The sequence below is a fragment of the Podarcis melisellensis genome (genome assembly GCF_964234715.1).
Source record: "Podarcis melisellensis genome assembly, chromosome: 17".
NCBI lineage: Eukaryota > Metazoa > Chordata > Lepidosauria > Squamata > Lacertidae > Podarcis > Podarcis melisellensis.
The window spans coordinates 9,699,669-9,713,504 of record NC_138534.1 but is presented as its reverse complement, the minus strand read 5'-3'; the positions used below and the strand labels follow the sequence as shown (position 1 = coordinate 9,713,504).

The 13,836-nt window shown below is 47.3% G+C and overlaps 1 protein-coding gene across 3 annotated transcripts in view; it reads left to right on the top strand.

Moving 5' to 3' along the window:
* PRKCSH (PRKCSH beta subunit of glucosidase II) overlaps positions 1 to 9,995 on the top strand; it is a 32,392-nt gene extending 22,397 nt beyond the window's left edge. For 2 of the 3 annotated variants that reach the window (XM_081894366.1, XM_081894364.1), the window contains exons 14-18: positions 4,076 to 4,165; positions 6,270 to 6,344; positions 7,393 to 7,492; positions 8,711 to 8,851; positions 9,386 to 9,995. In XM_081894366.1, the coding sequence (XP_081750492.1) occupies positions 4,076 to 4,165; positions 6,270 to 6,344; positions 7,393 to 7,492; positions 8,711 to 8,842 (397 nt within the window). In that variant the 3' untranslated portion in view covers positions 8,843 to 8,851; positions 9,386 to 9,995. The remainder of the gene's footprint in view (positions 1 to 4,075; positions 4,166 to 6,269; positions 6,345 to 7,392; positions 7,493 to 8,710; positions 8,852 to 9,385) is intronic. The other variant, XM_081894365.1, reaches the window with a different exon arrangement.
* The last annotated feature ends 3,841 nt before the right edge of the window (positions 9,996 to 13,836 follow it).

The following is a 13,836-nucleotide window of genomic DNA, read 5'->3' as shown; positions in this document are numbered from 1 at the left end:
ACTTGCCATTCAAATCGCATCTCCCCCCCACCTTTGCCCGGTCCCAGGTGGGGGAGGGGAGAAGGATAGAAGCCAAAAATAAATTTCAAGCTGTCTCCTATTGATTGCATACATAATTATTGCCGTAATCACGCCACTCCTGAGTTCTTAGGCTGGGAGGGCTGATGCAGGGAGCAGATGGGAGACCTCGGCATGCTTAGCTTGGCTGACCTTGGTGACAGACACTTCATTTAGCTATTGGGGGGGGGGATATATTTTGCTGGTTTCTGCCGCCTTCTCAGTGGAAGGGGATGTACAGTGGCAGAGGCACTAAACGGACCCTGTGGCTTGGTGATTTCTGGCCGCATCGTCAGAGTCTCTTCACATACCCATTGTGGCATGGTGGTATTTTTTGACGTGCTCCATTACTTTGCATTGACTCCCAGTCTGATAAGTAAGTATTATCAGCTGTTCCTTCCATTCTCCACTTCATCTTCGGAATGGCTATAGTCACTTGCAAGTGGTTAGAATGGATGCAGGTTTTGTTGTGATACAGCGCATTGCTCAAGTCAACCACCCAGTTCTTTCCGGCCAAAGGTTTTTGCACAATTTCCATGCTCTGTCCCTGAGACCATTTACCCTGTTGCTTCTGACAAATCTTCCACTTGCTTGCAAGTGCAGCAGGAGCTTCTCTGAGAGGAGTGTGCTAAAATAAATCTTATTCCGCCAACTGGCTATGAAGGGCTTGTCTGAATGAACCTCTTGTTACATCTATTAAGGTAAAGGTAAAGGTAGCCCTGCCCGTACGGGCCAGTCTTGACAGACTCTGGGGTTGTGCGCCCATCTCACTTAAGAGGCCAGGGGCCAGCGCTGTCCGGAGACACTTCCGGGTCACGTGGCCAGCGTGACATTGCTGCTCTGGCAAGCCAGAGCCGCACACGGAAACACCGTTTACCTTCCCGCTGGTAAGCGGTCCCTATTTATCTACTTGCACCCGGGGGTGCTTTCGAACTGCTAGGTTGGCAGGCGCTGGGACCGAGCAGCGGGAGCGCACCCCGCAGCAGGGATTCGAACCGCCGACCTTTCGATCGGCAAGTCCTAGGCGCTGAGGCTTTAACCCACAGCGCCACCTGTGTCCTGTTACATCTATTACTCTTCCCTATAAATATGTTTTGGGTTTTATTAAGGGAGCAGAATAAATTATACAGATTAAATCTATGAAAATGTAATTTATTCTGGGCATAGTATTGAAGCTTCCTGTGCACTGACTTTAACATCATCTTAAGTGGAGAGTCTACAGATTTATTCCCCCCTCCCCATCAAGGGCAGGCTGTGAGCTGCCCATGGGGGCGCCCTAGTCTGACCAAGACCTCTGAACAGGCTCAGGGACAATGCAGTAGCTTCTCATTTATTTATTTATTTGCACAAATTTAGATGCCGTTTAATCATAGAGGAATATGAAAGCGGTACGCATCAAGGAATACATCAAATACTTAAAATATAGGCACCAGTGAGTAATGAACTGCTAAGGTATATCTGGGAAAGCCTGATATTTAGTGTGTTACTGTTGCTGCCAATCTCAATATTATTTGATGGGTAGGTGTAGGATAGTGGTGGAGAACCTGGTCCAGATGTGGGATTCCCAACTCCCATAGCTCTAGCCAGAGTTAGGGATGATGGGAGTTGTAGTCCAGAAACATCTGACGGATGCCCAGGTTCCTCACCCCTGACCAGCAGAGACTTTATGCCCCTGGAGCAACTTTCGGTCCAGAACTTCGAAAGGCATAGAGGTTGCAAGCCTTGACAGCAGGCTCTGATTTCCGGAGAGAGTGTGCAGGCAGAGCGATTAAGCTGCTTCTGTTGTGAGCCGGAGTCCTTAGAAAGTGTACAATTATGGCCACTCAGACCTAGGGTTTTTTCCTGAGTTTGTAAGTGTGTGCCATGCCTGCAGCACTTCAGCTGGCAGGAAGGGGCTTCCATGACCAACAGTTTATCCGAGCGACCTCCCCCAAGCCCCCGTCTCCGCAGGTAGGCAGCAAGCATGTCAAGGAGCTGTCGGCTAGAGCCCTCCTTTCCGATGTGCTAGTTTCCTCTGCTCAGGAAAGGGTGTGTTTTGCGGGGGCAGGGGGAGTTGCGTGGAGGAACATTTAGTCATACGAGCCACCCCCCAGCCATCTGAAGTGATACAGCCAAAACACATGTTTATCCCCCCAGGGAGAACTAGGCCTAAAACAGCAGGTGCAAAACAAGAGCTTTAATTGAAGTCCCTCTTCAGAATTAGCTCCACATGGGGCATTTCCCACCCAGCCATAACTCCGCTGCGCTTGCAGTGCAAACTGCCCCTCCCCACCCCAGGGAGATCTCTGGCTTGTCCCATTAGGAAGGCTTTTAAGGGGGTAGGGGCTGGAGAAAATGTGTCAGCTAAGTAAGCAGCTAATGGAAGTCTGGAGTCACAGCTGAGACCTGTTTTGTTGGTGTCATCTTTCCAAGCTCTCTCTCTTTTTAAGTAATGAAAGGCATCTTTCCCTTCTAAAGGAGGGAGGATGTTTCACGGTCCCTTTTATTTAGGGCTACTACCTTCAAAGTTTCAGCATGGCCGAACGTACTTGCTCGCCCCTATCCTTAGAGTTTCACAGCCCTGAGTCGCTGCTACCCCACTTTTCCCAGGTTGCTGGTGGGGGGCTGTTGCAGACAGAGAAGTGGCTTAAGGCTCCGAGGCAAAGTCTGGGTTAGGACCCAAGTGCCCACCTTGGCATGTCTTGCCACAACAGACCAAGGGAGGAGAGGACAGGAGTTTGTCCTTCTTTCTAAAAGCTATGTTGATCAGACCAGGGCAAAGTGGCTGCTAAGGCAGGTCCTTTATTAAACAAAGAGCTTTGCATCTCTCTGTGCGCATGGGGGAGAGAGAGACCCGTAATTAGGAGTAGCCTTGGTGACAGGGCGGTAACCATGGGATCCAGCCTCCCCAACCAGTCCCTTTGCTGCTCCGTGGGGTCCCCTGGGAGGACAGGCAGATAAGGGCAAGGAACAAAGACAGCCACTTAACAAAGAGCTTGGGCAAAGGCCATTGACCCCTGACACAGGCTGGACTTGCCTTCCACCAGCGGGAGAGGGCGGAGGAGACCGATGCCAGGATAACACTTGACTCCTGGTGGTCAGTGAAGCAAAAGGGACCTGCTGCCACGCTGGCCATCCTCTCTCAGCTCCCCGGCGTTGGCAGCTTGGGAGGAGCTGTAAGTCAAGAGCAGGTAACATGGCCCTCTGCCTCTTCGCTGCAGAATCTGGAAAGCTCTTACTCACCAGGCCATGCTTCACTTAGATGGACCATTGAGCTGGCTCAGCAATATGGCAGCGTCAGTTCCTCTTGTTTTAAAAAATTCATTTTTCATTACAAAAAAAAAAAAAGACAATTTGTGAGAAGCATGAAACGTTTTGCCATCTTTGTCTCACGCCCGTCTCCTGCTGGCCTTTCTGGGATAATGTGTGTCCTGAGAGGAGGTTTCATCTCCACAGAACGCATGTATCCCGCAAAACCTTTCCTTGATGGCAACAGCTTCTTACTCTTTGTCCTTATCAACTGCACGGCTTCCCACTCCTGGAAATACCCCTTAAAGTTATGAGCCTGCTGTCTAGAGAAAGTGACTTAAAGGCTGCCAGGAGGTCTGCCTGCTTGGTTTAAATTTCTATCCATGCTTCTTGTCGCTTATGCACAACTCGGAGCAGCCTTCAGAATTTTCAAATCACAATATCCCATGTGATAAAATGTTCAGTTAAAAATACAATAAACATTTCCTTCTCTTCTGGTCTTGGAGCCAAAAGCCCCATTTTTCCACTTATGCCTTCTCCATATTTTGCTGTATATGTTAAATAGTAGGAAATTCAAAGTATGAAGACAGATTTAGTGGTCAGAAATTCTCAGCCTTTTTTTGACTGGATTACTTTTGCCTCCTGAGCAAAGCATCCCTCCTGTATTTCTGTTAAAACTGACCCAGGAATATTCCAGTAACTCCCTAGCCCCATTAACCTTATTCCGTCCTGTTAGCCTGTGTGTAGTTTTTTCTGTTAACAATGTCGCCTTCTTCCTTCCCTCCCCCAGGAGCCTGGAGAAAGAGATCTCCTTTGATTTTGGACCTCATGGTGAATTTTCTTACCTCTACGGCCAGTGCTATGAACTCACCACTAATGAGTAGGTGCCTGTGTTCCTTGCTGGACTATTTGTTTCCTCTGGGGAGTGTCTCTCTTCTCTCTGCTCAGCCCTATGACATCTGGAGTGCTCTCTTTGAACTGTGTGTCTTACAAGCCGTCACTCCAGAGGTGCCAAAAGGTAGGTGGGTGGCCTGCCCACCCGCCAGGGTTAGCCTGTAGAGCGGCAGGAGATGGAGATCTGGCCAAAAGGTTCTTTGCTCCTGTTCTTGACTGTAAGACGAGCATTATTAATGAAAAGGAAGCTGGTTTTTACTCCCCAAAATTGTAGCTTGGTAGTATGGAAAATTCCTCTATAACAAGGCGGCTAGCTTTTGGCAAGCTTGCTGGGGCAGCTCAGGGTGAGAAGAAAGGCACCCCCTTCAAAACTGAAGATGGACGGCTCCAAAATTGGAGCCAGGGACTCAAAATTTAGGCAGATAAGGCTCCATCGGAATTCATTTTTTACTAGCTCTTGGGGAAGTGAGGTTCTCCACTCAGTCAAAAGCGAAGAGGTGCTGTTCTTTGATCTAGGTATACAGTCATACCTTGGAAGTCAAACGGAATCCATTCAGGAAGTCCTTCCAAAATGTTCGAAAACCAAACCGTGGCTTCTGATTGGCTGCAGAAAGCTCCTGCAGCCAATCAGAAGCCACGGAAGCCCAGTCTGACGTTTGGCTTCCAAAAATAGTTCGCAAATCGGAACAGTCACTTCCGGGTTTGCGACGTTCAGGAGCCAAAACATTTGAGAACTAAGCTGTTTGAAAACCGTGGTATGACTGTACAAATAACTGCTCTTGAATGTTCATTATAGCATCTAAATTGGATCTTGTATTGAGGGTCAAAGTTTGGTTTGGGTTCAGCCCATGTCCCCCAACATTTTGAATGATGCCTGGAATTTGGGTGCCTCTTGGCCATGATGTTGGTGATTGGGCTGGATAGCTTTGCGATGTGAATGTTCTTAAGAGGCTTGCAATTCTTTGGACCAAGGTTGGGGAATGTGTCACCTTCCAGATGGACTTCAACTCCCATTGGGCCCAGCCAGCATTGCCAGTAGTTGGGAAAGATAGGAGCTATGGCCCAGCCCTTTAAGGCCCTGCTCCTAGTTGGGCTTCCTTTGTGCCGTGGGCTGTACAGTTGGAGATGCCTTGTATAGAAGGGACATGGGGACAAGCAAAACTTATCATAGGCATCAGTGTTCCACCCCAGCTAGTGCGGTCTTTGCCAGCCTGATGCTGCTGAGATATTTTGAACTACAATCCCCAACAGCCTCAGCCAGCACAGCCACACACCTGTAATCACCTGATGTCACCATGATGTTTCCCTTTGGAGACCTGCTTGACATCAAACAGACCTGGAAAGAAAAAATGTTTCTTGGCCTGCACAGTTTGATTTTTTTTCAGTCAGAAACTTGCAACTGGAGACAATCCTAGCTGGCTTGCATTTGATAGCACATTTTAATTCCATGCCGAATGCAACCACCACTTGGAAGCTCTGATCAGGGACTCCTGAGTACAGCAGAACACAGCGGGGCTGGCATTTGGGGCCAAATTTAAAAGGGGCCAAACGCAGGCGCTGCTTGCAGAAGAACCACTGAGAGTGCACCAAAAAGCTGCTGATTTTCCTGTGTGCCACCCTAGACCTGGCGGCATATGGGTTAGAGGGAAAGGGCCATGTGGTTCATATTAGGACACCTGGTGGGCCTAATTTGATTTGGTTGGCAAGTTGGAGTTTCCCCATTTGTTCTTTACTTGATAGACCAATAGGACTTCTGTCCTGGATGCTCAGTATTTTTCCTTGTAAGCAGATCATTTTCAAAAGGTTGCACATGGTTGTATTCTGCATGTTTTCAGGGAAGCTCATCTCGTACATGCTTAAATCTCTGGTGTTGATAGCAAAATAATCTTGGAAGCAAGGGATAGATCGGGGACCTAGTCTTCCTGCCATGCTTTCCCATTCCATCTAACCCCGAGCAGTATCCTTTCCAAATATATTTTGCCTTGGGTGCCATCGTTTTAGGAGCCAGGTCTAATGGTCTAATTATCGGCACTTCAAAGCATATGGCTCAGGGATCTCATGGATTTCTTTTATGCTCTTTTCCTCCTCAGATATATTTATCGCCTCTGTCCCTTCAGCAGAGTGTCTCAGAAACCCAAACATGGCGGCTCGGAGACCAGCCTTGGGTAAGAGCATGGGTAGGCAAACTAAGGTCCGGGGGCCAGATCTGGCCCAATCACCTTCTAAATCCAGCCCATGGATGGTCTGAGAATCATCAGGTTTTTACATGAGTAGAATGTCTCCTTTTATTTAAAATGCATCTCTGGGTTATTTGTGGAGCATAGGAATTTGTTCATTCTCCCCCCCCCCAAAATAATAAATAGTCTAGCCCCCCACAAGGTCTGAGGGACAGTGGACCGCCCCCCTGCTGAAAAAGTTTGCTGACCGCTTGGTAAGAGACTCCAGTGCTCCAGGATTCGACATGTTTCACAACAGTCTGAGGTCACTAGCCTCCCAAGCTAAACAGGGAGATGTTGCAGTGTTAAGCAGAGGCTGAGCTACAGATCAGGAAGTGTACAGTTTGAACTTTGGCTTTGCTCTTCAACATGCTAGGAGGCCTTATGCCAGTCAAACTCTCAGCCTTAGGACACCTCCTAACAATCCTCTCTTGGAGGTGATGATACTGGCCTACCTTACAGGGCTGTAAGGATTAGGATCACAACCATGATGATGTACATCAGGCACTTTGGATGATCTGAATCACATACCTCTTTGTCCTGGCTTTTGACACTCGAGGTGCATATTTTAGGACCCACCTTATTTCTGTAACTGTAAGTTGTTTTTATGTGGTGACCCGCCCTTAGACCTTAGGATGGAGGGCAGATAATATATAAGGAATAAAAGAATAACAATCACTATCAGTATGAATAATAAAGCCCTGCCCCTTAGCATCAGTCAGTGTAAGAATCCCTACCCAGTTAGAAATGGGGAAGAAAACGTCATGTGTGTAGTGTGCCATTTTTAAAATACCTTGCTGCATACTTTAACTTCCTGAAAATGGTCAGCTTCGCTGATAGGACCTCACTTGGTGGCTAGATCCCTGCCCCCGAGACCAGCCAACCCTGGAGCAGATTCATCCTGTGTAGAAGTGGCTCCATCTGATTCTAAATGTTCCCTAAGGTTAGGATTAGCAGGGGCTACTTTGGGTGCTCTGAGTTGTTGCTTCCTTTCCAGCACGTGGGGCTCCTGGAGCGGTCCAGATGATAACAAATTTGGCGTCATGAAGTACGAACACGGGACAGGCTGCTGGCAAGGCCCCAACCGATCCACCACAGTAAGTGATTCACGTAGTCCTGAGAGACTGGCAAGCTTGGTCGGGTGACCAGCAAGATACAGCTGCCTTTTAAAGGCCCAGCAGCAGCGAAGTGGCCTGTCACCCAGCTGACAGTATGCCTCCCTATCTGCAGGCTGTGTGAAGCTGTTTGGTTTCCAACTCACCCACGTTCTGGCTCAAATGGAACGAAAAACCCCAAACCTTTTGTTTTCTACTCTTGAGTGTGCCCATTAATGTGGACTCCCTGATCCCAGGTAGTGAAGGAAACCTAGTGGAGAGTGGGAAGAGGGCAGTTCAACAGAAGAGGTGCACTTTTTAAAAAGTAAGTAGGAAGCAGAGTTGGGACATCTGAAAGTTTGGGGCTGGGCTGCCAGTTTTAGCAGACCAGCCTGAGGGGATGGAGCAATGACTATGGTTAAGTCATTCATTCATTCCTTGCCTCAGTGATGTCCTAGGATTTCCCTCGGTGTTTTTTAAATAAATAAATTTTATTAGAGTTTATAAATACAAAACTTAATCTCAAATATCTTTTTTGTTCAACATTAAGCTAGAACAACATGAAAAAGCAAGAGAGAAATAAGAAAAAAAATAGGAAAAAGCTTTCAAGAGAAAATAGAAAAGATACAGTTCAGAAATTAAATAACTTCTGATTTTTCATCTGTCTGCTGTATATAAACAACAATCACTTCATCTACTCCAACATAATATTAGGATTTCCCTTGGGAAGATTTGATGGATGAGGGATTTTTGTGCGAGTTCAGGATCAGGGTGATCTGCCTTGCTTGGATCAGAGTAGGAATTCTCCCATCCCACATTGAACAGGCCCATGAATTGCAGTGGCGGTGATTTGTCTCACCTGGCAGAAGCTTGAGTTGGCTATCGTGGTTGGCTGACACTGTTGCTAGTACATTGTAATGATGGTGTGGGGAACATTTGGCCCTCCAGGTGTTGCTGAACTACAACTCATCCATGTCTGAAAGCATGGTCAATAGCCGGGGATGATGGGAGTTGTAGTTCAGCAGCATCCCCAAGGAGTGACCATAGAGGTTCCCCATGCCTGTTGCAAAGAAATGACAGTGGGTAAGGGAGGGTTTATGCCACAGACAAGCGGTAAGAGCGATGGGCTCCTGCACAACAGCTGCAATCCTAAGCCACAGACTCCATAGTGAGTAGTGTTCTCTCCTACCAGGTGAAATGTCCTTTTTTCTCTCCTACCAGGTGAAACTTACATGTGGCAAGGAGACAGTGGTCACATCGACGACAGAGCCCAGCCGCTGCGAGTACTTGATGGAGTTCATCACCCCAGCAGCCTGCCAGGAGCCAAAAGACCTCGGTCACGATGAACTCTGAGGCTGGCAGGTGAGTTCCTTTGTCAAGTCTCAAGATGACACAGTAGCCATGGGTGCTGGCAAACGGGGAAGGAAAGCCATATTCTAAGTTGTACAGTCTAAAACTTTTAGTTTGGCAACATTACACCTTGGAACCTCCTGCCTGTTGACACCGGGCAGGTGTCCTGTAATCCCTTACTTTTGCTTTTAATTATTACCAAAACATTTTTAATTGTGCTTGCTGTTTTCATTGATAATTTTAATATTTCTTGTAAACTACTTAGGTTTTTTACTACAATCAAGTAGTGTATAAATTTTGTGTACATAAAGAAAGTAAATAAAGCCCCACTGGGAAAGGGGAGCAGAGTTTTTTGAGAAGGTTCCTCCACCCTTTGCACCACTTGGCAACTACCCAAGATCAGGCCATCTGGGAAGTCGCTTGCCTCTCTTGTCCCCTTCTGCTTAATCAGAACTTCTTTTTCTAATGTATTGAAGGAAGACCAGTGTCTCTGTCAGTTCTGTTCCCTTGGCTGATTTGTCCTGTCTGTGATTTCCCCCCCTGCAGATTTGCAAAAGAGCTGTTGTCAGTGGGACCAGGTTCTAATCGACATGATTCGAAGAAGCACTGCAAAATTTACTTCTCTTCCCCCCTGGGGCTCCCCCACATGGACCCCCGACATCCTTTCTCCACTGTTCGCGCTGCTCTTCCTCAGTGGACTCTGGAGCTTTTGAATAATTATGTTTACCCTGTGAAACACTGGGGATTGAGTGTGCCCCCCCTTTTTTTTCCTTCCAGGGCACCATCTGCCCAGATCATGCACAACACACAGGACTGCTCAGCTGCTTGGGCCATTTTCTTGCTGGGGAAAAGGCTTCCTCCGCCTCTTAACGGTTGCTTCTTTGTGGAGGGAAGAGCGCTTACTTTTCAGCCATGCAGAGACTTCAGGCCTTTTCCCCTGAAGCTCGCTCTCCTGCCAGCATTTTCTGTTCCAAGCCAGATTTCCACTCTGTCTGAGACTTTGCACAGCTGAAAGAAGAAGACCGGGAAAAGAACCTGCTCCTTAGCCTGCTCCCTGCACTGCCAATCACAGCCTGGTTGTTGTTGTTTTAATCTGCTGTCTGATGTTGAACTCTTATTAAAAAAAAACCACACCACCACATTCCCTTCCAATAAACGTCTCTGCTCTCTTCTGTCTGTGGCCTCAAAGGTGAGATCCGGAGAGTTGTTTGGAAGGGGTTGTATGAAAGGGGGATGGCACAACATGGCCAGTTTTATGTCTGCCTTCCGTTCATGCAGCTGTTATCAGTGGCCTCCGCCTGTGTCATTTCTCCAGGAGGGGCTGGCAGAAACTTCGACAGGATGCATTAGACCCAACAGACCCTCCTCTTCCTTCCTCCTCCCCCCTCCACCTTTGGGGAACTGGGCCTCCCAGGGCTGCTATGCTCCTCTTGATAAAGGTTTTGGGGGAGGGCAGCGCTGGTGCCTTTCACCTGCTCCCCTCGATTGCTGTCAAAGCCGGAGCATTTCCATAACAAAAAGGGAGGCGACTTCCCTCCCAGCCGCCATTGTTTCCCATCTGAGCTCCTATCCCAAAAGGCGCCTGGTGTTGGGAAGAGGGGGTTGGGGGGTAGGTTTGACAAAAGGCCCCTCTGGTGACATGTTTACTGTATGGGTTCAGCCTCCCCTGGGCAAAGAAGCAGGGAAGCATGTGCAGTTGGTTATCGATGGGGGAGGGGCACACCACCTCATCCCACCCCCCAACCTTTCCAGAGGGGGAAGGAGGTGTTTCTCCCACACCCATGGGGTGACGTAGGCGTTTTCTGCTGGCGAAACAAGACATTAAATGGAAGCATCTGTTCTCAAACCAGATCTCAACTGGTGTGTGTGTATGCGCTCCCCTCAGTTCCCTTCCTTTGGATCAAATCCTCTGATCGCTGAAGGATGGATGGGCGAGACTCTTGTGCCCCACAGCCCACAAGCACCATTCATTTCCCCCCACCCCCACCCGCCGAAACACACTTCAAGTAAACTTGACTCTTATGCACAGGGCAAAACTTGAGTTAGCACCTCTTCTACCAACCCCATTCATTTGCTTCTATGCTTGGTTGCCATAGTGTGACAAATAGACCTTTTTTTTTATTTATGCTAATAAAATGTCCCTTCATAAGGGGTGTTTTCATTGTTCCTGCAAGAGTGACTTAAATATGCAGAGTGTATCTGTTGGTGGGGACAGACTATCCACTGCGACATCTCTCAGGTGTCAGTGTTCAGTTTCCCCCCACATAAGTGAATTGTGACCACTGTAGAAGAAAGTAGTTTGGGCAAACCACTGGGAATTGAGATTAAAGCGGGCTTCAGTCTCTGGACGAAGGATCAGGCTTTGTTCCTTTGCTGTATGTTAACTGCTTCCCGTTTGCTTTTTCTCATAGAACTCAAATGGGGATCCACTGCAGGTAGACCCCCACCAACTGCAGAGCCCATCTCAGTGTTGTTTCTTTTCAGTTTATGACAGACCACAGGTACCACCTAGTTACTACTGCTGACTCCCCCAGTACGTATGAGTAACCCAGAGTAAGTGGAGCATCTGCTTCAGTAAATGTACAAGCCTGTATATTGTGTGTGTCTATCCCAACAGTTAACAGCCATGAGAACATGCATGGCTTAGTCCTTTGATTGCATGAGCCAGCCAAGATATACAGTGGTACCTTGGGTTACAGATGCTTCAGGTTACAGACTCCGCTAACCCAGAAATAGTACCTCAGGTTAAGAACTTTGCTTCAGGATGAGAACAGAAATCGTGTGGTGGTGGTGTGGCGGCAGCGGGAGGCCCCATTAGCTAAAGTGCTTCAGGTTAAGAACAGTTTCAGGTTAAGAATGGACCTCCAGAACGAACTAAGTTCTTAACCCAAGGTACCACTGTACTTTCTCCTCCCTGGCTAACACAAAATTTTCAAGCATTCTGGGACTTTCCCATCATGTTATGGAAGCCAGCCTTCAATCCAAAACAGACTTTTTGCGCTATGTTCATATTATATGTGTAAAAAGCAAGGTAAAGGACCCCCGGACGGTTAAGCCTAGTCAAAGGCGACTGTGGGATGTGGCGTATGAATATTAACACTGGACTGTGTCCCAGTACATCAAAACATTTCTGATTTTGGGGGGTGTTTGTGTGGTTAAAGTGCTTCTCAGCCCTTTTTCTCGTCTGGAAAAGTTGCTTCGCTTCTGAAACAACTGGGGGCATTTGCTCTGATGTAGATATGTAAATTAAACACTGCCAAAATATTTGTTGACAAGAGGAGAGAGATGTTTGCTTGCGAAGGGCACGGGACTTTTTTCCTATTCCAAACGACACACAACAGTTTCTATGGATAATGTGTGCTTTGTTGGTGCCTTCTGGAAGGGAGGACAACGTTCCTCATCCCTTGTCCTGCCTTGCTAGAATTCTCTATCACATAAACAGACAAAAGGACTCTCATAAGATTCTGAACTTTTTATTTTCTGGCATGAAAAGTACAAATAATTAAACAATTCCATGTAAAAGATTCATACAGCCGCCGTGCCTGAAATCCCAGTAATAAATATTCTAAACTAAATGCAAAGTGTCATTTTTTTCTTTTTTTTAACAGCAGTTTTTTAAACCCTTCCCACATCAACAGACTCTCTCATGATTTTTTTTTTTAAATATTGTTTTTAAAAACTGTCCCAATACACATGTGAAGCTTAAAGAGGCTCTGGGGGCCAGGTACTCCAGGCCTGTCATCTTTTCCCCTGAGCCCCACCATGCCCTATCACTAAATACATTGGTGGGGAGGATGGAGGGCATGTAAAAAGGTTATTAGGATCTCGCCATTACAACAGACAGACAATTCTTTAAACCCTCTGCTCCCTTCAATGTTGCACCCTGACCCATCATTTGGAAGCAAATTTGCCTAGCAAACATAAGGAAATGCCACGAGCCCCGCTCGCTCGCTCGCTCTCTCGCTCTCTGGTGTCTGCCTTCGTTGGCATGCAGAATTCTCTCTTTCCCTCCCCACCCCTGCTCCAACCCCCGTTTCAATCCACTTCGCTTTTTTATTTTATTTTAGTAAACTCAAACTGGCACTTATTGCTACTTGAAAAAATATAGTCGAGAAGAGGCTAGATTGCTGTGACCATTTTAGAAGCAACAGATCACAAAGAGAATTTCGTTTTGCCACTAAATGCCCTCGTCGAGATGCAGGGAAGGGAGTCAGATGCAGGGTTGTGGTTGCGGGAGAAGAAATTAATCAGGATCTGAGCCGGCTAGCCAAAGGAAAAGTGTCCTGACCAAATTAGCTGGAACCGGAGGCAAAGCTCCCTAAAGGAGCTGTGCTTTCCAAATTGCATCTTAGCTCAGTGGCTCTGTTTCAGAACAGTTCTTTAAGCACGCAAATTATTTCGGTGGCTGCATGGTCTGCAAAGGGAGCTAGGCTCTAGGCTGTGTTGTGGATATCAAAAGAATTTTAGTGGGTTTCCATTTCCCACCCACCAAGAGAACTTTGTAGGGGTGGGGTTTTTCTACCTTTTCCACTCCCACTATCATGCACACAGGTAGTTTATGCTTCTCCCTGCATATATTGAGTGGTATTGAGAAGACAGGACTTGTTACAGCTACAGGGCTGTGCTATTTTTCCTGCTCTAAGCTCCAAGGCATGGGTAGGCAAACTAAGGGCTGGATCCGGCCCAATCGCCTTCTAAATCCGGCCCGCAGACAGTCCAGGAATCATCTTGTTTTTACATGAGTAGAATGTGTCTTTTTATTTAAAATGCATCTCTGGCTTATTTGTGGGGCATAGGAATTCGTTCATTATTTTTTTTCAAAATATAGTCCGGCCTCCCACAAGGTCTGAGGGACAGTGGACTGGCTCCCTGCTGAAAAGGTTTGCTGACCCCTGCTCCAAGGGGTCTGGAGGTGGGTTTGAATGCTGCCAAACAAGTTTTAGAGAGGTCACTCTCCTGATCAGCACTTCCCAGACTCATGTACAGTTCGGAGCAGG